The 23,871-nt window shown below is 47.1% G+C and overlaps 1 protein-coding gene across 1 annotated transcript; it reads right to left on the bottom strand.

Moving 5' to 3' along the window:
- Window positions 1-2,993: 2,993 nt before the first annotated feature.
- Window positions 2,994-23,471, bottom strand: LOC140187895 (myosin regulatory light chain 2B, cardiac muscle isoform-like). Its single transcript, XM_072243727.1, has 7 exons — window positions 23,363-23,471; window positions 19,890-19,979; window positions 19,349-19,424; window positions 18,876-18,980; window positions 16,730-16,808; window positions 13,571-13,619; window positions 2,994-3,253 (listed from the first exon to the last, which is right to left on the bottom strand). The coding sequence occupies exons 1-7, from the start codon at window positions 23,363-23,365 to the stop codon at window positions 3,155-3,157; spliced, it is 501 nt and encodes a 166-aa protein (XP_072099828.1). The 5' UTR covers window positions 23,366-23,471; the 3' UTR covers window positions 2,994-3,154.
- Between the last annotated feature and the right edge of the window lie 400 nt (window positions 23,472-23,871).

Here is a 23,871-nt window from a genome sequence, read left to right as displayed (position 1 = left end):
CAAAGGCTAGACTAGCACTCAAAAGTAGTATGAATTACATCCTCAATATCTGCCTTCACCTATTCATGGGAATGGTCCGCATTTTACAGGATGTTACCATGAACCACTTCCTATTTCTTGGAACCAACTCCAACTGAAGGTATTGTCTTATTCTCAGGTGCTCTGTGCTGCCCTGACTCACTGTTATCAAGATCTATTTTACTGGCCTAGCTTGTGCTCTTTATCTAACTGCCTCCCAACTCCATCTGTGTACTTTGAGGTTTACTGTTTACCTTATCTGCAGCCCTAGAGGTCACATTTTCCAGGACAGTGGTCCCAGCGGGATTTAGGTGAAACCCATCCCCATAGAACAACACCCCAGAAGTACGGTCAGTGATCCATGAACTAACATCCACTTAGTCCACACCAATCCACGACCTGTCTTGCTCACCATCCTTCACCAGTCCTATCTACGTTGTTGATAGTACGTCATGGATCATATCAAGATCTGATTGAGGGAGGGTGGAGAAGATGGCGGCACGACGCAGCGCACACGGCCGTTCCAAATGAATATCATATGTGTAACTAGGGGGCCGTGCACAATACGGATTTGATGGAGACAGCCGTGAGAAGCACGGATGAACACCTGGAGTAACTTCTGAAATGCCCGCTTCGCTGCCGCTGCTACTGTGCCATTGAGAATCTCCAGAGACGAAGGCCCCAAATCCTCAGCTTTGCCTATTGCCTGTTGCCAGGGCCAGGGTTGAAGCGCTCGGCAGAGATGGTGCTCGGCGCTCGGTGTCGGAGAGCTGGTCGGAGGCTCGGAGTTTTCGGACGGACTCGGAGTTGGACTGTGGTCGGGTGCTTCCAGGATGCTGCATCAGCAAGTTTGCGGCGCTGGATGTTCACCGTCTGTGTGAGATGATGGGACTTCCGAGAGACTTTGAGACTTTTACTGTGCCCATGGTCTGTTCTTATCGAATTACGGTATTGCTTTGCACTGTTGTAACTATATGTTATAATTATGTGGTTTTTGTTAGTTTTTAAGTCGGTTTGTCATGATATCATTCTGGAAAAACATCGTATCATTTCTTAATGCATGCATTACTAAATGACAATAAAAGAGGACTGCGTGTCCTCATAATCTAATCTAATCTGATCTAATCTAATCTAATTTTACCACCCCCACCTTCTCCAAGTTCCTTTCTAGCCCCAAAGAGAGGTCCATGATTCTGACATCAGGTAACCCACGTAGCAGTCTGGATTCATGCTCACTACTGTTTATGTGCCTTTATACTTCCTTCCTAATACCTTGCGTACTACAGAATGGTATGGCAGGTATGATATTGCAGGGGCTTCAGCCCTTGACCAACAGGTACAATGTTCATATGGCCTGCAGGGTGGTGCAGAGCACCTCAAGCTGGCAAAGTAAGGAATCTGATTGTCCCTGCTGGGAGCTCCACTGGCTAGGGCTCGTCATTTCTTCCAAATTAAGAAATACAATCACACATCTTCAATGAGGAGTGACAGATTGTACCTGAGGCAAAGTCTCTCCTGTTATTCAGGTCCCCGTAAACAGGAAACTGGACTGAAGGAACGGAGGGAAGTAAGGGAAAGTGCTGAACTCTATGAGGATTTTCCTAGGTGTTGGATACACCTTGTCTATCGGTCCTTAACCTGGGATGGTGTCAATGGGCTTACTTGTCAACAACACAATGGATTTTACACAGAGAGTGCTGAGTGCATGGAATGGGCTGCCAGCAACAATGGTGGGGGCGGTTACAATGGCGTCCTTTAAGAGACTCCTGGACAGGTACATGGAGCTCAGAAAAATAGAGGGCTATGGGTAACCCTAGATAATTTCTAAGATAAGGACATGTTTGGTACAGCTTTGTGGGCTGAAGGGCCTGTACTGTGCTGTAAGTTTTCTGTGTTTCTATGTTATTTTTTCCTACAAAGGGACAGAATTTGTCCACAGATATGCTAAGTGTCCAAGCAAATTCCATCCACTGGGAATGTTTGCCCGTTGTACAACACTGAAACAGGCTTTTCAGCCCATCATGTGCACGCTGACCCTGTATTTACCTTTACTAGTCTAGATGCTTCTTTAATGTTGTGAGATACCTGCCTCCATCACCCCTGCAGGCAGGGCATTCAGAAGAAAAACTCCCCACAGATCCTATAAACCTCCTGCATCACCCCTTTTTCCTTTGTCCTCTTGTTGTAGGCATGCCTACTGAGGGGGGAAAAAATCAGATCACTCCTCACCCTCCTCTGCTTCAGCAAAAATAGAACCTGTCTGTTTAGTCTTTCATTGTGCTTGAATGCTCCAACCCAGTCATCATCCTGGTAAATCTCCTCCCAACTCCGTCCTCCCCATAGTGTGGCAACCAGAACTGCCCCCAGTTCTCCAGATAAGGCCAACATAACATTGTAACATGAATCCCTGCTCCTATGTGCTACTCCACGGCTGATGAAGGCAGGTATTTTATACACCTTCTCCACTCTTCCTATCTGTGCTGCCAGTTGCAGGGATCTATGGATGTGCACTCCCCAGGGCCCTATATGACCTTCCAGAATGAATCATTTTCCCTTTGTCAGAATTAATTTCCATCTGCCAATGCTCCACCCAGATTTCCTTTAGGCCATTATTTAACTTTCTAGTGCAAAGCTACAAATTACCAAATTTATCAACCTGCCCTGTGGGAATTTAAACTCACAACATCTGGGCTTCTAGCCCTGCGCACCAACCTTTGCACTACCTTCCTACTTGAACTTAGATTCATGATTGTGTTCTGGCCCCAGCTCTACACTGACCCCATCCACAGTCCACATCCTTGTCTCACAGGATGGACAACAAATACACAAAGTACACAACCTGCCTATGCAGAATACCTGCCTCCACGTATTCGAAGGTGGAACACGCCAGCCCAGAATAAGCTAAGAGAAAAGAACAACGCTAGCAGAAGATATTTATTACAGCATAGTTGGAGTCATGACCAGGGTTGTAAATCTAGCTGTAAAATACTTGCATAACTAAAACAATGAGTCAACATCAGGATATTGGAAGTCAACACACATAAAACACAATGGTTCCACATCCATCTGTCAACTCTTTTTCTATTGTTCAGCTCCCGGCTCCAGTCTTTTCCTTGCGTGGAGAGCTCTGTCATTCCTAATCCTTCTCTTCACCATGAGTGATGACGTAGCAGAGGTTTTTGTAGTCAACGTTGCCTGAAACATCAGGAGGGAATGCAATAAACATCTGCTCACACTGGAGGAAGAGAGAGAAAAGGTCAGGGTGCTGGTCACAGCAGTCACGGTCACAATCTTCTGTCCTGACTGGGGCTGTAGTCAGGACAAGGCACACTGGTCACAGGAGTCACGGTGTCAGCTGGCAGACTGAACTTTAACCCCTTCAGGTTCAGACCTGATGCACTGGCACTGATTGGTCACACTGCAGCCCCAGTCAAGACAAAAGCCTCAATGTCTTGAATTCTCAAGATAAGGAATAGAAACAACACACACAAAATGCTGGAGAACTCAGCAGGTCAGGCAGCAACTATGGAAATGAATAAACAGTTGACGGTTTGGGCTGACATCCTTCTTCAGGACTAGAAAGGAAGAGGGAAGATGCCAGAATAAAAAGGTGGGCGGAGGGGAAGGAAGATAGCTAGGAGGTAAACACGAGGAATTCTGCAGATGCTGGAAATTCAAGCAACACACATCAAAGTTGCTGGTGAACGCAGCAGGCCAGGCAGCATCTCTAGGAAGAGGTGCAGTCGACGTTTCAGGCCGAGACCCTTTGTCAGGACTAACTGAAAGAAAAGCTAGTAAGAGATTTGAAAGTTGGAGGGGGAGAGGGAGATCCAAAATGATAGGAGAAGACAGGAGGGGGAGGGATGGAGCCAAGAGCTGGACAGGTGATTGGCAAAAGGGATATGAGAGGATCATGGGACAGGAGGCCCAGGGAGAAAAAAAGTGGGAGGGGGGAAGCCCAGAGGATAGGCAAGGGGTAGTGAGAGGGATAGAGGGAGAAAAAGGAGAGAGAGGAAAAGAATGTGTGTATATAAATAAATAACAGATGAGGTACGAGGGGGAGGTGGGGCATTGATGGAACGAATGGACGAGGGAGTCGCGTAGGGAGCGATCCCTGCGGAAAGTGGGGGGGGGGGGAGGGAAAGATGTGCTTAGTGGTGGGATCCTGTTGGAAGTGACGGAAGTTACGGAGAATAATATGTTGGACCCAGAGGCGTGTGGGGTGGTAGGTAAGGACAAGGGGAACCCTATTCCTAGTGGGGTGGTGGGAGGATGGAGTGAGAGCAGATGTGCACATAAAGACCCAGCCTTGAGTTCAAGGCTGGAGTCGCAGTTGGTGGTTGCACAATCGCCAATTGCTATTCCTAGTGGGGTGGCGGGAGGATGGAGTGAGAGCACATCTGTGTGTTGAGTATGTGCTAGCGTACGTGTGTGTGTGAGTGTGTGCTACCACATGTACATGCATTTGAGTCAGTGTGTGTGCATGCGTTCTCCCTGAGTTTGTATATGTGCCTGTGTATATACTGTATGTGCCTCTGCCTGGGCTTCTACAGGTGCCTGAGCTCATTTTGCTTCTTAGTTAGATAAAACAATCCTGATCTCACACCTAATGAAGAGTTTGGGAAATGACAGGGTTTTTTTAAAGTCACATAGTGAGCAGGATTTGTTGTGGCCATGGGATGAGTTTGCAGCACTGCACAGGAAGAAGTCTCAGAGCTCTGTCGGCTTTACCCATCACTGCACAGATCTTGTCCAAAAGCAGTGAGAGGACTGGGATAGTCAGTGACCTGAAACACACCTGTCTGCAATAACCCCAGAATGTAACTGGCCTAAGGTAAGAAGCCAGGGAGCTGGAAGTGACTGCATTTTGGAATGTGCAGAAGGGAGAGGGAAGGTTTTTTTCATACTGGAAATGTGGAAGGGCCCCGCAAGAAGGTTCAAACATTAATGGTGCAGGGTTGGGCTCAATCCAACCAGCCCCGTAACTGGATATTACCTCTGCAGTTCTCCAGCACACGGCGAAGGCAGCAGATCCCATTATTTAACATGAATGAGGTCCCCTTACTGGTGGCTGGAACTGCCAAAGCATGGCACCTTAGAGGTGGGACCAGTGTTTACTCTGCTTTTCACAGTCAATAAGTGATAGGGAAGCTCACTGAAATTTTTAAGATGGTGAAAGGACTTGGCAGACCTGAATAAGGAGTTCAGAGCCAGCAGTCACAGTCTGAGAACGAGAGGTGCTCTGCGGGTCAGAGTGCTGACCCTTTGGAGTTCTCTCTCCACAGGGCCACACACGTTCTACGTTCTAGATGTTAGGGACATAAGAGGGTACTGTGATAGCACAAGGAAATGATGCTGAAGTGGAAGTAAACCGTGATCTTGAAGACAGGGAGATGTTTGATGGGGGGTTGGGGATGATTAGGAGTGGGCGATTGAGGAAGAGGGATTCAGACACTGAGTGAGTGATGATATCGTGACTTGGAGAGGTTGCAATCAGAATCCAGACAGGGCATCTAAAGGTCAATAGCAATGGGGGAGTGGTGGAATAACCTGGAGGGATTTGTCTGTGAGGTGGACATTCTATTGGAAGGGGTATATAGGGAGAGAGTGATAGAGAGTGTTTGATGGATGGGGTGAGGTTGAGAGAAGTGATTAATGGGAGGATTGTAATTAGAAGACTCAGGAAGGGGAACATGACAGGAAGAACCCGGCTTGGGGGCAGGGAAATGGGGATGTCCCTAAGAAGTGGGTGACTGGGAAGGAGCACATTTGGAGGTGGGGCTGATCTATGGGGTGGCAGTTGGGAGAAGCTCTGTTGGAGTTGAGAGAGTCTGGGAGGTGGCAGGGCCCAGCCGATTACAAAGATGAGGTGAGGGTGATGGGGCTTGCTGATCAGGTGGGGTGACTGGGAGTGGCTGGTCAGGAGAGATCAGAAGGGTGGGTAGGACAGGATATGGTAAGAAAAACATAGAAACATAGAAAGCCTACAGCACAGTATAAGCCCTTCGGCCCCAAAGCTGTGCCGAATATGTCCTTACGTGAGAAATTACCTAGGGTTACCCATAGCCCTCTATTTTTCTGAGCTCCATATACCTGTCCAGGAGTCTCTTAAAAGGCCCCATTATATCTGCTTCCACCACCGTCACCAGCAGCCCATTCCACACACTCACCACTCTCTGCATAAAAAATTTACCCATAATATCCCCTCTGTACCTACTTCCAAGCATCTTAAAACTGTGCCCTCTCGTGCTAGCCATTTCAGCCCTGGGAAAAAACCTCTGAATATCCACATGATCAATGCCTCCCATCACCTTATACACCTCTATCAGGTCACCTCTCATCTGCTGTCGCTCCAAGGAAAAAAAGGCCGAGTTCACTCAACCTATTCTCATAAGGCATGCTCCCCAATCCAGGCAACATCCTTGTAAATCTCCTCTGCACCCTTTCTATGGTTTCCACATCCTTCCTGCAGTGAGGCGACCAGAACTGAGCACAGTACTCCAAGTGGGGTCTGACCAGGGTCCTATATAGCTGCAACATTACCCCTCGGCTCCTAAACACAATCCCACAATTGATGAAGGTCAAGGCACTGTATGCTTTCTTAACAACGGAGTCAACCTGCGCTGCATCTTTGAGTATCCTATGGACTTGGACCCCAAGATCCCTCTGATCAATGGTAAGACTGCCAAGAGTCTTACCATTAATGTTATATTCTGTCATCGTATTTGACCTACCCAAAATAAACCACCTCACACTTAGCTGGGTTGAACTCCATCTGCCACTCCTCAGCCCAGCTCTGCATCTTACCAATGTCCCGCTGCAACCTCTGACAGTCTTCCACACTATCCACAACACCTCCAACCTTTGTGTCATCAGCAAATTTACTAACCCATCCTTCCAGTTCTTCATTCAGTTCATTCATAAAAATCACTAAGAGTAGGGGTCCCAGAACAGATCCCTGAGGCACACCACTGGAGACCGACCTCCATGCAGGATATGCCTTCTGTGGGCAAGCCAGTTCTGGATCCACAAAACAATGTCCCCTTGGATCCCATGCCTTCTTACTTTCTCAATAAGCTTTGCATGGGGTACCTTATCAAATGCCTTGCTGAAATCCATATACACTACATCTACTGCTCTACCTTCATCAATGTGTTTCATCACATCCTCAAAAAATTCAATCAGACTTGTAAAGCACGACATGCCTTTCACAAAGCATACTGACTATTCCTATTCATATCATGCCTCTCCAAATGTTCATAAATCCTGCCTCTCAGGATCTTCTCCATCAATTTACCAACCACTGAAGTAAGACTCACTGGTCTATAATTTCCTGGGCTATCTCTACACCATTTCTTGAATAATGGAACAACATCTGCAACCCTCCAATCCTCCAGAACCTTCCCGTCCCCATTGATGATGCAAAGATCATTGCCAGATGCTCAGCAATCTCCTCCCTCACCTCCCACAGTAGCCTGGGGTACATCTCATCCGGTCCTGCTTGATCAAGTTGCTTATCCAACTTGATGCTTTCCCAAAGCTCCTGCACATCCTCTTTCTTAAGATCTACATGCTCAAGCTTTTTAGTCCGCTGTAAGTCATCCCTACAATCACCAAAGTCCTTTTCCGTAGTGAATACTGAAGCAAAGTACTCATTAAGTACCTCTGCTATCTCCCCTGGTTCCATCCACAATTTTCCATTGTCACACTTGATTGGTCCTATTCTCTCATGTCTTATCCTCTTGTTCTTCACATACTTGTAGAATGCCTTGGGGTTTTCCTTAATCCTGTCTGCCAAGGCCTTCTCATGGCCCCTTCTGGCTCTTCTAATTTCTTTCTTAAGCTCTTTCCTGCTAGCCTTATAATCTTCTAGATCTCTGTCACTACCTAGCATTTTGAACCTTTTGTAGGCTCTTCTTTTCTTCTTGATTAACAGCAGCCTTTGTACACCACGGTTTCTGTACCCTACCATCCTTTCCCTGTCTCATTAGAACGTACCTATGCAAAACTCCACGCAAAAATCCCCTGAACATCTGCTACATATCTTCCATACATTTCCCTGAGGACAGCTGTTCCCAATTTATGCTTCCAAGTTCTTGCCTGATATTTCCCCTTACTCCAATTAAATGCTTTCCTAACTTATGTGTTTCTATCCCTCTCCAATGCTATGGTAAAGGAGATAGAATTGTGATCACTATCTCCAAAATGCTCTCCCACTGAGAAACCTGACACCTGACCAGTTAATTTCCCAATACCAGATCAAGTACAGATTCTCCTCTTGTAGGCTTATCTACATATTGTGTCAAGAAACTTTCTTGAACACACCTAACAAGTTCACCCCATCTAAACCCCTCGCTGTAGGGACATGCCAATCAATATTTGGGAAATTAAAATCTCCCCCCACAACAACCCTGTTATTATTACACCTTTCCAGAATCTGTCTCCCTATCTGCTCCTCAATGTCCCTGTTACTATTGGGTGGTCTATAAAAAACACCCAGTAGAGTTATTCACCCCTTCCCCTTCCTAACTTCCACCCACAGAGACTCCGTAGGCAATCCTTTCATTCTTTCCTTTTCTGCAGGCGTGACACAGTCTCTGATCTATAGTGCCATGTCCCCACCTCTTTTGCCTCCCACCCTGTCCTTTCTGAAACATCTAAAGCCTGGCACTCGAGTAACCATTCCTGCCCCTGACACATCCAAGTCTCTGTAATGGCCACAACATCACAGCTCCAAGTACTGATCTCCGCTCTAAGCTCATCCGCTTTGTTCATAGGCAACTTACCTCACCTCGATCCGTTATCGCTGAAGCCCGTTGAGCCAAAGCCTTCCTATTCTGTCTCCCTCTACTCCTATGCCTGCTCTACAAGGTGACTCCTTTTAAACTCTTCTCCCTGTTCTCACTGACTGACGTCCACGTGCTTGCGCAGTCATGCCCCAATCAAACTGCTGAAGCCTGATTGAGTTCTTTGAGGAGGTGACCAGGCATGAGGGTAGTGCAGTGGATGTGATCTACATGGATTTTAGTAAGACATTTGACAACGTTCCACATGGTAGGCTTATTCAGAAAGTCAGAAGGCATGGGATCCAGGGAAGTTTGGCCAGATGGATTCAGAATTGGCTTGCCTGCAGAAAGCAGAGGGTCATGGTGGAGGGAGTACATTCAGATTGGAGGGTTGTAACTAGTGGTGTCCCACAAGGATTGGTCCTGGGACCTCTACTTTTCGTGATTTTTATTAACAACCTGGATGTGGGGGTAGAAGGATAGGTTGGCAAGTTTGCAGATGACACAAAGGTTGGTGGTGTTGTGGATAGTGTAGAGGATTGTCGAAGATTGCAGAGAGACATTGATAGGATGCAGAAGTGGGCTGAGAAGTGGCAGATGGAGTTCAACCCAGAGAAGTGTGAGGTGGTACACTTTGGAAGGACAAACTCCAAGACAGAGTACAAAGTAAATGGCAGGATACTTGGTAGTGTGGAGGAGCAGAGGGATCTGGGGGTACATGTCCACGGATCCCTGAAAGTTGCCTCACAGGTGGATAGGGTAGTTAAGAAAGCTTATGGGGTGTTAGCTTTCATAAGTCGAGGGATAGATTTTAAGAGTTGCAAGGTAATGATGCAGCTCTATAAAACTCTGGTTCGGCCATACTTGGAGTATTGTGTCCAGTTCTGGTCGCCACACTATAGGAAGGATGTGGAAAGGGTACAGAGGAGATTTACCAGGATGCTGCCTGGTTTAGAGAGTATGCATTATGATCAGAGATTAAGGGAGCTAGGGCTTTACTCTTTGGAGAGAAGAAGGATGAGAGGAGACATGATAGAGGTGTATAAGATAATAAGAGGAATAGATAGAGTGGACAGCCAGCGCCTCTTCCCCAGGGTACCACTGCTCAATACAAGAGGACATGGCTTTCAGATAAGGGGTGGGAAGTTCAAGGGGGATATGAGGAAGGTTTTTTACTCAGAGAGTGGTTGATGCATGGAATGCACTGCCTGAGTCAGTGGTGGAGGCAGATAAACTAGTGAAATTTAAGAGACTACTATACAGGTATATGGAAGAATTTAAGGCAGGGGGTTATATGGAAGGCAGGGTTTAAGGGTCGGCACAACATTGTGGGCTGAAGGGCCTATACTGTGCTGTACTATTCTATGTTCTATGTATGTTAAATAACCATCTCCCTTTAAACACTTCTCGCTGTTCTCACTGGCTGACGTCCACGTGCCTGCGCAGTCGTGCCCTGATCAAACTGCTGAAGAAATGGTTTGTGGGTTTATCCTGGTTTTGAGGTGCACTGTTTTCTTCCAGTCCAATAGCTAAAAGTCCCCTGCCCAGGGGTTTAGTGTTCTTGGTGATTACCTACCCAGTGTCAGCTGTTCCTAGAACAGAGGAACACAGCCTCAGTACATGCACTCAGGGATAAGCCCCTGACTTAGGTTCAGGTCCTTGGACCTTCATTGCTCCACATGTTCTATTGTAGTAGGGAGGGGACTTCAGCCCATACTCACAGAGGCTAAAGCGGTGTTATTTTTAATTACTTAGAGATAGACAGAGTATCAGGCCCTTCTGGCACAATGGCCCCACACTGCCCAATTACACCAGTTGTGACCAATGAACCTACAAAACTGAACATTTTTGGAATGTGAGAAGAAACCAGAACACCCATAGGAAACTTACACAGGTACGGGGAGAACATACAATTAATTCCTTACAGGCAGAAGCGGAATTGAACACGGGTCGCTGGTTCTGGAATAGCGACATGAACTGCTCAGTATAGTGTTGCCCGTGGTAATGTTAACGGACAAGAACAATGTTAGGTTACAGCCATCGTATTCCCTGATCATTAATTGTGGGCACCATAAACTGTGATCAGCAAAAGCTCTTGCCTTTGTCCCAACTCTCCAAACTAATTCTCCAGGGAGTAGGAACCTGGGTCCCAAGTAAGGACCAAGAAGGTATGGACAAGGGAAGCACAGGAGCACCTACGGGACTGCTTTGAATCGGTGGACTGGACTGTATTCAGGGATTCATCTTCGAATCTGGATGAGTATGCTGCAGTTGTTACCGACTTCATTAAAACCTGTGTGGATGAGTGCGTGTCTACAAAGACTTGCTATACATTCCCAAACCAAAAGCCGTGGATGAACCAGGAGATACGTCGTCTGCTGAAGGCTAGATCTGTGGCATTCAAGTCTGGCAACCCAGGTCTGTACCAGAAAACCAGGTATGATTTGCGAAGGGCTATTTCAAAGGCAAAGAGACAATTTCGAATGAGGTTGGAGGTGACATCAGATGCACGACAACTCTGGCAGGGTCTGCAAGTCAATACTTTCTACAAAGCGAAACCCAATGGCATAAACGGCAACGATGCTTCACTACCAGATGAACTCATCATCTTCTATGCCCGCTTTGAAAGGCAGAACACAACTACAGCTGTGAAGATCCCTGCTGCATCTGATGACCCTGTGATCTCCATCTCAGACGCTGATATTAGGCTGTCTTTAAAGAGAGTGAACCCTTGCAAGGCGGAAGGTCACGATGGAGTACCTGGTAAGGCTCTGAAAACCTGTGCCAACCAACCAGCGGGAGTATTCAAGGACATTTTCAACCTCTCACTGCAACGAACGGAAGTTCCCACTTGCTTCAAAAAGGCAACAATTATACCAGTGCCTAAGAATAATAAGGTGGGCTGCTTTAATGATTATCGCCCGGTAGCACTCACATCGACAGTGATGAAATGCTTTGAGAGGTTGGTCATGACTAGACTGAACTCTTGCCTCAGCAAGGACCTGGACCCATTGCAATTTGTCCATCACCACAATAGATGCAAACTCAATGGCTCTCCACACGGCTTTAGACCACCTGGACAACACAAACACCTACATCAGGATGCTGTTCATCGACTATAGCTCAGCATTTAATACCATCATTCCCACAATCCTGATTGAGGAATTGCTGAACCTGGGCCTCTGTACCTCCCTCTGCAATTGGATCCTCGACTTCCTAACCAGAAGACCACAGTCTGTGCGGATTGGTGATAATATAACCTCCTCACTGACAATCAACACCTTTGCACCTCAGGGGTGTGTGTTTAGCCCGCTGCTCTACCCTCTATATACACATGACTGTGTGGCTAGGCATAGCTCAAATACCATCTATAAATTTGCTGACGATACAACCATTGTTGGTAGAATCTCAGGTGGTAATGAGAGAGTGTACAGGAGTGAGATATGCCAACTAGTGGAGTGGTGCCACAGCAACAACCTGGCACTCAACGTCAGTAAGCTGAAAGAGCTGATTGTGGACTTCAGGAAGGGTAAGACGAAGGAACACATACCAATCCTCATAGAGAGATCAGAAGTGGAGAGAGTGAGCAGCTTCAAGTTCCTGGGTGTCACAATCTCTGAGGATCTAACCTGGTTGCAGCATATCAATGTGGTTATAAAGAAATCAAGACAGTGGCTATACTTTATTAGGAGTTTGAGGAGATTTGGTATGCCAACAAATACACTCAAAAACTTCTATAGTTGTACTGTGGAGAGCATTCTGACAGGCTGCATCACTGTCTGGTATGGAGGGGCTACTGTACAGGACCGAAAGAATCTGCAGAAGGTTGTAAATCTAGTCGGCTCCATCTTGGGTACTAGCCTACAAAGTACCCAAGATTTCTTTAGGGAGCAGTGTCTCAGAAAAGCAGTGTCCGTTATTAAGGACCTCCAGCACCCAGGGCATGCCCTTTTCTCACTGTTACCATCAGGTAGGAGGTACAGAAGCCTGAAGGTGCACACTCAGTGATTCAAGAACAGCTTTTTCCCCTCTGTCATCCGATTCTTAAATGGACGTTGAATCCTTGGACACTACCTCACTTTTTATTTAATATACAGTATTTCTGCTTTTGCACATTTTTTAATCTATTCAATATTGATTTACTTGTTTATTTTTTTTCTCTGCTAGATTATGTAGTAAGTTAACAAATTTCACGTCACATGCCAGTGATAATAAACCTGATTCTGATTCTGAGGTGTGGAATCAGTTATTTGATCAGTTACTCAGCAGTCCAGGGTTTGACTGGTTGATTGCTGAATTTCAGTGAGAGCAGCAAAGAGGATTATCCTGACCTGTCCAAGACCATTGCTTTTGGCTCTGTTCGGAGATCAGGTTAGTGACTGTATAAAATCATTCAAAATACCCACAGACTCTAGTCACAAGAGGGAATGGAAAACGTTCCAACTTGGCAGGCTCTGGGGTAGTTGATGCTCTGAGATTCTCCACCTGCCTGTTGTATTAGTCATGAAACTGGTTTAACAGGGAAGTGGAATTTCAAATCTTTTGTATCTGCTGCTGAAGGGCAACAGGATCACCCGTTTTGGAATAAGAAGCCTGCAGGCCAGGTTAATGACTGTCAGGGCAATAAACCTAACCTGCCAAGTAATACCCCACTGTAGCCCTGATGACAATAATAGTCTGACCACACACTGCTATATCTTTGGAGGATGTTAATGTTAATATTACTCTGAATCTAATTTCTAATATTAGCAACTTCACATCATTACCTCCTCTTCATTAAATCGGTCTGCCTGGGTCTTCAGCATATGTTTGAGGCTGTAACAGAGAGGAGAAAGATAACAATGCACTGTTAGCCATACACATAGAGAGATGAGTATTAAATCTTTGAGATGTTCAATATCTACAAAGAGCAGGAAGTTTCTTCACATACTTATGTGATGGCCCATTGTCGATGCTACCTCTTTCCAGGACAATCTTCGTGGTCTCATTCCCCTAGAGCCCTGCAAATTATTTCTCCTCACCTGCCACCAATTATTCTTTTCAATTTTGATTCACTGGCTCCCCTTTATCCCCTTCACAAATTCTACCATCTTTGGTAAAATTCCACCACTGGAATCACCCTGCCCTCTCTGCTTTCAACATTCTGAAGGGACCATCCTTGGGCAACTCTCCGGCACAGTCTTTAATCATTACCCATAGGCCTTCTCTTTGCAACTGCAGGAGATGTAATTCCTATCTTTTTACGCCTTCCCACCACTCTGTCCAGTTGCAGCAGTGCCTGACCTGTACTTCTTTCTATCCAATGTATTGTATTCAGAGTTTCTCCCATGGACACCAGTCTGAGATTGGGTGACCACTGTGCAGCCCCCATCCTTCAATCTGCAGGGGTGACCCTGAGCTTCTGGTTGCCTAGCACTTAAACTGTCTGTCCCACTCTCCCTGTGACCGCTCCATCTTCAGCCTCTTGCACTACTCCACAACAGTTCAATCAAGGTAGAGCACTGCGTCTATACCTACACAGAGGCCAGGGATACTTATTTAATCAGTCCTATTGTCATTGCCAATTAACTAAATTCTTAAAAAAAAACCTGCATTCACTCTTCAATCCCACTATATATCTGTGCAGAAGGAGAATAGCTTGGCCCTTGTCATCAAACTATTCTAAAGTTTGAACCAAGAAATTACATTTTACCTACAGAATTGACTAGTTGGATATAGATATTGATCAATTGGCAACCTTGTGGATGTTCAAATTCTTTCTTTACATAATCAAACAGCAATCACACTAAAATACACATGTTGATAGCCAAATAATACTTCAGTAAATTTAGTAAAATTACTGTCCCAAAGTCCCAGTGTCTGCTTCTTGCCCCCCTGGCTTCCTGCCAACTCCAGCAGCACTGCTCAATACGTCTCTCATCCCTCACTCCCGTTCCTCTTGTCCAGCTGTAACACGACTCTCCCCTCTCATCCTGAATGTGCTTGCTGATTACAGGGATGTCCCCACCCATACTGCAGGGAGGTTGGATTCACACAGCAATGATCACAAAGGGAAGGAGGGGAAGATTCGATTTCATTGACCACCCCCCCCCCCCACCCCCCGCTTTTGGAATACAACGCATTGGGGATACACCTCACTGCCAACTTCACCTTTCCTACACTGAGAACCTGCTGGAGAGCTGCAGTGCTCACCCAAAAATGACGGAGCACAGCAGGAGGCTTTGAGAAGGCAATCTGGTTAATCCCACTGATCCTCAAGGTTAGTAACTTTCAAAGTAGTTGGCTCTTTGCTGCCTTTAGCACATTCTATAAAAGTTTCCCTCTCCTTCTTGGTCTGACCTCCAACACACAGGAGGTTAGGAGAATAGCATTCCCGTGGTTTGAATCATCATGTATGTTGGTACAGGGTCTAGAGATACACTACACCTGTCTCTGGGCTGGATCACTTGCTGGTCCAGTGGAGATTAAAATGTTAATTCTTGGCATCCTGGCCTGCCACATAGTTTTCAGCTATACCCATGGGGAAGGTCAGAAGGACGTAAGCAGCCAGCAGCTGCCTACTTCCACTGGGAACCCCTGAAGAGGAAAGAGTCGAAGCAGGCAATGCCTGATACAGATTTGTTCATAAAAACATAGGGCAATGAGATTGGCAACATCATTCTGACCTGTCCAGCCTTGGGACTGGGCATGGTGTGCAAAGCACTGGCAAACAGCTGTGCCAGCAACGGTGTCTGCCCACAGCTGAACGAGGTGAGGGGAGATGTCTAGTTCTCCCATAGCTTCCTTGGCCCACATTGGCAGGTCAGATTTGGATGACTACCCTCTTGCAATTCTCCCATGAGGTCAACCACTGGTGTCCTCTGCTCACTAAGGTCATTAGCCAATCACGAAGGCCTACTGATTCATGTGACCCATCAGCCATATGACCAACAAACCAAGGAGACTGTAGGAGAAAAGATGCTAAAGTGATGTGTACAGTGGGAATAAGGTGGGTGCAGTGTGGGAGAACCAAAACAGCTCAATAAAATTATTGACAGGTTGCACTCAGTGTTCACCTTTTTTATACCATCATGAGACATCAGTGTGAGGCATGTAAATATTTTAGAGTCATAGAGTTATAGAACATGGAAACAGGTCCTTCAGCCAACATTGTCTACGCTGACTTAAATGTTTTGCCAAATATATTGGGCACTAGCCTCCCCACTATCGAAGACATCTTCAAAAGGTGATACATGGAGGACTGTCACATCCAGACATGTTTATGTTTTTATTGTAATTTATACTCATTTTTATGCAATGCAGTGTACTGCTGCTACAAAATTTCATGACATAAGTCGGTGACTGTCTGCTCCACGTTGACATGAAATGGGCAAAGTCTGCAGATTCTGGTATTTGTTCGCAAATACTGGAATTCATAAATAAGGATTACATAGAAAAATGCTGTAGTTCCCAAAAAAATACCAAGACTCAGAGTCAAATGGACCTAACAGAGGAAGACAGGCACTACAAAGGAAATAGCATTTAATGTACGAAAACAGACTTCACGCTGGAAATCACAGGGAAACACTGGACGTTAAAGAACATTGGAACTCAGTGACCATTTACTGAAAGGGGAATACTGATTAACAGAGGAAAGGAAGTGTTAACAGAGGGACACAGGTCTTGATACGGGTGTCCACAGAGAACAAGTGTTCAGTACTGTAACTGGCATTTAAAAAGGAAAAGAAGGTTCATAGGGCGTTCAGTGAAGAATACACCTTCATGCAACAACATCGTTCTTTGGACTGGAATCTCATTTCTCATCCAGATGCTTGGAAAGACATGCACTAAATGTGGCTGCTTCCATCTAAGGGGAAATGATTATATTTATGTGACAAGCTACAGGGGTGGAAAATGCATAAGGTTTCCATTTGTTTTAGACTTACTAGTCAGCTTTGATATGTCCCTTGTCTTCTGGGTCAAAAATCTTGAAAGCATTGAGAATGGTTTCTTCTGGGTCGGAGCCTGCAGAAATCCACAGGAAGAAATAGATCATTAACACTCACACCTATGAATCAGGATGTGAAATTTAATGCTTGCATGTCTCTTTTAATTCCTGGTCAATTATAATGATTCACAGAATGGAGATGTGCACTCAGGAAGTCAAAGACACAAAGGAACTGCTGATCTGCAGATGTGTTTGAAAGTGAGAAGCAAATCGAACAAAGGAGCCTGTTCTTCAATACAGAGAAAAATACCTGTAATAGAAGAGCAGCCTGAAATGAAGTTGCATCCTGGAAATGATGTGTTTGTTAACTGTTTTTCTTTCCACAGATGCTGCCTGACCTGCTGAGACTTTCTAGCATTTTCTGTTTTACTTTTGATTTCCTGTATCTGCAGTGTTCACTTTCGCCTGAGTCAAGTTGTTCCTCGTTTGCCTTTTCTCCCTGTGGGTTTGCTGTTTTCCTGCAACAAACTGGCACCAGGATTTCTCTCTGGGACAACCTTCCTACTTTATGCCAAATCTTAGCTGTAAATTATTTTACCCAACCTTGGCTTTAAGATGTTATTTTATCTTTTTATTTAGAGATACAGCATGGAACCAGCCCTTCCAGCCCAATGAGCTGCACTGACGAGCAATCCACCTGTTTAACCCTAGCCTAACCATGGGACAACTTACGATAACCAATCAACCTACTAACCTGTACGTCTTTGGACTGTGGGAAGAAACCAGAGCACCTGGAGAAACCCACACATTCCATGGAGAAGACATACAAGCTCCTTACAGAGGATGCCAGGATTGAACGCCAAATTCTGACACCTTGAGCATCGCACTAACCACTACATTACATGGCCACCAAAGATCAAGATCTTTGCTACTATGCTCTATATACTCTTTACTCCAGCTGAATTGAAGTCCAGATGAATATTCCTTGTGCTTGGAACTAGTCTGATTTTGATCCAGTGACATTGGCTGGATTCTCTCCATGCTCTAAGTGACCAGTTTTTGTGTATTTCTGGAGAATACTTGCTTGTTCAATGTCTCTCAAATATAAAATCTGCAACTGGCTTTCTTCCTAGTTCATCCTTTTACATATATTTGATGAAATTATATAATTGGATACTTGCATTCTTAATAAGGAGCTCAAATCTCTCGCCACCACAGGAGTCCACTCCTCTGATTCCATCTCACTGAACCTCACCAGCAGTGAAATGAAGTTGCCAATGTATACAACCTGAATGGTGGACTGCAGCAGCTTACTCCCTTTCTCCCCTCTCTTCCTCACCCACTGTTTCCTCCTTCCTTCCCCTCCTTCCTCCCCATCTTCCTACCACTCCCCCTCCCTTTCACTCATTCCCCCCCTCCCCTCATTGTTCCACCACCAGCACTATCTCTGAAAAGCCATTTGCATTCACCGGAAGGTTAAATGATCCAGTTGCGAGGCCAACACCCCGAACACCACTTTGCTGTAATCCCTTACAGTTGGTCAGCCACATTGTTCCCAAGCCAACATCTAATGCTGACATCTGTCCCAAGGTGTACCACAGGAAAAGATGAGCAGCCATAGAGAAGAGATACAAGAATGTGCTCTAATGTTGCAATGACACCAGCTCCAGGGAATCTCTACTTCATGAGAATCCACAGTCAGGAAGGAGATGAAGGATGGTACCAGGAACCTAGTGTGAGCATGCACAGGAACACAAACCAGCGTCCACCTGACGAAACGTCACCACCTCACCAACACCCGTAGCACCTGCTGGAGAAGTTGGTCTGGTGTCAGCTCACCCTGGGCAGAAAGAATGATAGTAACTCATCTCTGTCACCCAGAGTTCACTTTCTCAATGTTTCTGTGCTTCTAAGAGAAGAGTTAACAGTTCTTTCAGAGGAAGAAACGACCACACAAACCCATTGTTAGATTTCAAAAGCTATCAGTCATTAATTGAACAGTGACCAAGCTGCTCACCTGGATAAAGCAATGGCCAACAAAAGCAAAATTGACAGAATAAGTGGAGCCTATAATCTGCAACACTATGGGAATTTTCAATCACTCCAATTAACCTTTATCTTCCAGCATTTCTTGCTTGCTTTACCTTTCAGCTTCTCCCCGAACATTGTGAGAAAGACGGTGAAGTTTATCGGTCCAGGAGCTTCGTTCAACATCTCATCCAGCTCCTCGCTGTTCACATTTATCCGACCTGATGGAAGAACAACAAACGTTCTCATCATGTCCCCTGCACTCGAGTACTTGCAAACCCTCTGTGAATTCTTGGAAGTTCTGTGAGGAATTTCCAAAGTGTTTCCCTAACTCTGTCATGGATAGTCCCAAGCCTGGCTGTAAAAGGTGGAGGCTTGGGCTTGGAGCTAGCAACCCCATCCCATAAAATCCCAGAGCTATAGAAACACCAACAGAGGCTCCAAAGGCCTCATCCCTGGGAGAGGAAGGATGGGCTAGAACCATGAACAGCTTGAAAGACTGGCCCAGAGCAGAGGACCCTGGTGATCTGCTCTTGGCATCCTATGCCTCCGTAGCGGTGATGGGCTTTAAGTAAGTAAGTACCCCTACCCAGCGCTGCGAAGGTTCCTTTCAGATCGTCCTTGTTGATGAATCCATCCCTGTTCTGGTCCATTATGGTGAATGCCTGTGGGAGAGAACATGGAAGTACAACTTATAAACACAAGATATTCTGCAGATCCTGACCAACACACAGAAAATGCTGGATGAACTCAACAAGTCAGGCAGCATCCATAGAGGTGAATAATACGGGCTGAGACCCTTCATCAGGACTGGAAAGGAAGGGGGCTGAAGCCAGAATAAGAAAGGGAGGGGAGGGGAAGGAGTGGCCGGTGATGATAGGTGAGACCAGGTGAGGAGGGTAGGTGGGTGGGTAGGGAAGGGGGATGAAATGAGAAGAAATATAACCCCTGCTTTCAGTGGTTACTCCCTGTGTTAAGGACTGGTCTGTATTGCCGGTACGATCAAACCATTTCCCACCTCAGAGGTTCCAGCCTCACTCAGCCCACCAGGAAGACTAGTCTGCAGCACCAATTTGAGCTCAAAGCACAGACTTAGGAGCTAATCCAGGCTTGGGCCATCTTGCACTCACCTCCTTGAACTCCTGGATCTGAGTCTGATCAAACATGGAGAAGACATTGGAGCTCCCCTTCTCTATCTTCTTCTTTGCCTTCTTTGGGGCCTGAAAAAGATACCACATCAGAAGACCATAAGAAATACAAAGAGATTTAGACCATTGAGTCTGCTCCACAATTCCATCGTGGCTGATTTATTATCCCTTGCAACCGCATTCTCCCCATAACCATGTGCATAAGACCATAAGACAAGATGATATCAGTCTGGGGAGAAGCTGAAGGGGAGGGGAAGGGAGTGAGAGAGGGTAAGAGGTAGGAAAGAGACGGAAGGAAGGGGTTGAAAGAGTGAGGGATGGAACACGGGAAGTGTGGAATATGGGGGTTGTGGAACGGGGTGTGGAAAATGAGGTGTGGAATACAGGGGATGTGGAATACCAGGAAGGGGTTGGAATATGGGGGGGTGAAATACTGGAGGTGGAATACGTGGGGAGTTGAATTTGGGTGGGTGGAATATGTGGGTATGTGGGTGTGGAGTACAGGGTGAGGTGAAACTGGAGGAATATGGAGGGTGGAACGGGAATTGTGGAATACAGTGGAGTGAAATATGAGGGTGTAGCATACTGTGGGAATGGAATATGGGGGGGGCAGGAATACAGGAGAGAGGGATTACTGGCGAGGTGTGGAACACTGGGGTTGAAATATGGGGGGTGTGGAATACGGTGGGAATGGACTATGCGGGGGGATGTGGAATACAGGGAGGTGTGGAACACAGAGGGGGGAGAGGTGGCATATGGTGGGGGTGCAACATGGGAAGTGTGGAATATGGCGGTGTGGAATACGGGGGGGCAGGAATACAGGGAAGAGGGATTACTGGAGAGGTGTGGAACACTGGGGGTGAAATATGGGGGGTGTGGAATACGGTGGGAATGGACTATGGGGGGGGATGTGGAATACAGGGAGGTGTGGAACACAGGGGGAGGGGTGGCATATGGTGGGGGTGCAACACGGGAAGTGTGGAATATAGGGTGTGTGGAACACAGGATGTGTGGAATATTTAGGATGGAATAGGGGGTATGGAATACTGGGGGTTGAAATACGGGGATATGGAATATGGTGGGAGTAGAATATGGGGGGTTGTGGAATACGGGAGGGTGGAATGCTGGGGTGTGAAATACTGGAGGTGGAATACGTGGGGAGTTGAATTTGGGAGGTGCGGAATATGTTAGTGTGGAATACAGGGTTCAGGAATACAGGGTTCTGGAATACGGGGAGTGGAATACAGGAGAGTGGAATACGGGGGAGTGGAATACGGGAGAATGGAATACGGGGGAGTGGAATACGGGGTGGTGGAACATAGGGGTAGAATACTGGGGTGTGGAATACAGGGATGTGGAATATGGGCAGGGGGGAGTTCGGGAGGTGTGGAAAACTGGGGAGTGGAAGACAAGGGATGGAATATGTGGGGGTAGGACATGGGAGGCTGTGGATTATGGAGTGTGTGGTGTGGATTACAGGGGGAGTGGAGAACGGCAGGATGAAGTACAGGGGTGTGGAAGAAAGGGTTGGAATTCGTGGGGGTGGAAAATGGGAAGGTGTGGAATATGGGCATGTGGAATTCGGGTGGTGAAATACTGGGGTGGATTATGGGGGGTGGAATACAGGGGGTGTGGAATATGGGATGTGTGGAATACAGGGGGTGTGGAATACGGGAGGTGGAATACATTTGGGGAGGAAAACGGGGAGGAAAATGGGGAGAGGAATACAGTGGGGTGGAACACAGGAAGTGTGGAACACGGGGAGGGTGGAATACAGGAGTGTGGAATATGGGGGTTGTGGAATACATAGGTTGGAATATGGGGGTGTGGAATACGGAGGGTGGTGGAATACATTGGGGGTGTGGAATGTGGGGTTATGGAACACGGGAGTGTGGAAGATGGGGTTTGGTGTACAAGGGGGTGGAATACGGGGCACAGCAATACGGGTGATGTGGAATACAGGGGGGTGGAATACTGGGGGGTTGTAAATACAGGGGGTAGAATAGGGTGGTGTTGAATACAGGGGGAGTGGAATATGGGGGGGTGGTGTACAGGGGCTGGTGGAAGATGGGGTAGAGATGGGGGAGTGGAAGACAGGAGTTGGGATATATGTGGGTGGAACATGGGGGGTGGGAATACAAGGAGGATGTAAATACAGGGGATGGTGGAAGACAGGGTGTTGGAATAAGGGGTGGTATGGAATACTGGGGGTTTGTGGAATACGGGACGGTATGGAATACTGGTAGGGGTGGGGTTGGAATTATGGGGGTGGAATGGGGGGTGGAATACGGGGGTTAAAATATGGCAGGGGTGGAATACGGGAGGTGTAGAAAACAGGGGGATGTGGAATATGGGAGGGTGGAAAATCGGCTGATAAAATACTGAGGGTGGAATACGGGTGATCTGGAATACAGGGGGGAGGAGTACGGGGTGTGTGGAGAATACTGTGAGTGTGGAATACAGGGGAGAAGTGTAATACGGGGTGTGGAGTACAGGGGTGGAATGCAGGGGTGGTGGAATACGGGGGGGTGGGATACAGCTTGTGTGGAATATGGGGATGGAATATAAGAGAGGTGGGGGATAAGGGGGGTGGAATACAGGGGGAATGGAGGTGTGGTATGCATTGTGTATAGAATACAGGGGAGGTGGAGTACGGGGAGGTGGAATACGGGAAATGTGGAATACGGGGGTTGTGGAATACGGGGTGGGGTGGAACACAGGAAGTGTGGAATACAGGGGGAAATGAAGGTGTGTGGAATACAAGGGAGGTGGAATATGTGGGATGGAACATGGGAAATGTGGAATACAGGAGGGATTTAGTGGAATACAGGGGCTGTGGAATACGGGGGGTTTGGAATGCAGGATTGTGGAACATGGGGGTGGAATACGGCACAGTGGAATACAGGGGGTTTGGAATGCAGGATTGTGGAATATGGGGGGTGGAGTACAGCGCAGTGGAATAGAGGGGCTGTGGAATAGGGTGGGCTTGGAATAGGGGATTGTGGAACATGGGGGGTGGAATACGGTGCAGTGGAATAAAGGGGGAGTGGAATACGGGGTGGTGTTGCAATATGGGGAGGTAGAATACGGTGTTGGGGAAGAAGTAGGGAGGGGAATGGGAGGGAAAGAAGGAGGGAGAAAATTAGGCAGTTCTGGGAAAAGAGAGGGGAAAAGAGGGGGAAATAGGGTAGACGGAGAGGAGGTGGTGGAGGATGGAATGATGAAGAGGTAAGAGGGGGAGAGGGGAGAGAGGAGGGAGAGGTGGGGCCAGTGGAGGGAGGAGGAAAGGCGGAGGTTGAAGAGAGGGTGAAGATGAGCTGGGGAGAGGAGAGAAAGGAGATGGAGGAGAGAGGGAAGAAGGGAGAAGGAGGGGAGAGGATGAAAGGGAGAAGGAGAGGGGGAGAAGATGGAGGAGAGACAGGGGAGAGGGGAGAGGAGATGAAGGAAAGACCTACCATGCTCTTGTGTCCGGCAGTGTGCGGCGGGCGGCTGGCAGGGCAGTGCCTTGCTTATATAGACGGCGCCGAGGGTAAAAATACCGCGGTGCCATTCCGGAGACCGCCGGCCCCCATGGCAGAGTTACAGGTGATCGGCAGCCAGAGGAGCGCGGTGACCTTCAGACAACGGAACAGACGCCCGGGAAAGTATTCACGGGGTGTGTGTGGGGGAGGGAGAGGGGTGTCGGCAGGGTCGGGGTTGGGTGCTGTTCCCGGTTCGCCGTCCCTGCTGTGCGCACACTCTGCGTTGAGCTGCTCCGAGAACGGAGAGACGGAATCCCACCCAGGCTCCACTTTGTTCATCGTAGCAGAGCTTCAGGACGTTGCCGGCGGTAAGAAGCTATCGAAGAAAAAGAACCATGTTTGAGCTATTCGAGTACTAAAGAAGATACGCATAAGGTTGACTGGATGAGGAAACTGCTTGAATTCAAACTTCCGTCTTCACACCATATTCACTGATACAAATT

The sequence above is a fragment of the Mobula birostris genome, chromosome 25, assembly GCF_030028105.1.
Source record: "Mobula birostris isolate sMobBir1 chromosome 25, sMobBir1.hap1, whole genome shotgun sequence".
NCBI classification, from domain to species: Eukaryota; Metazoa; Chordata; class Chondrichthyes; order Myliobatiformes; family Myliobatidae; genus Mobula; species Mobula birostris.
The sequence above is the reverse complement of the archived record's forward strand: the minus strand, read 5'-3'. Positions and strand labels throughout refer to the sequence as shown.

Coding starts and splice junctions, on each gene's coding strand:
- LOC140187895 (XM_072243727.1), bottom strand. Junction 16,809..18,875: donor GTTCGGGGAGAAGCTGAAAG/GTAAAGCAAGCA, acceptor GGATTTCTGCAG/GCTCCGACCCAGAAGAAACC. Junction 13,620..16,729: donor GGACATATCAAAGCTGACTA/GTAAGTCTAAAA, acceptor TCTCTGTTACAG/CCTCAAACATATGCTGAAGA.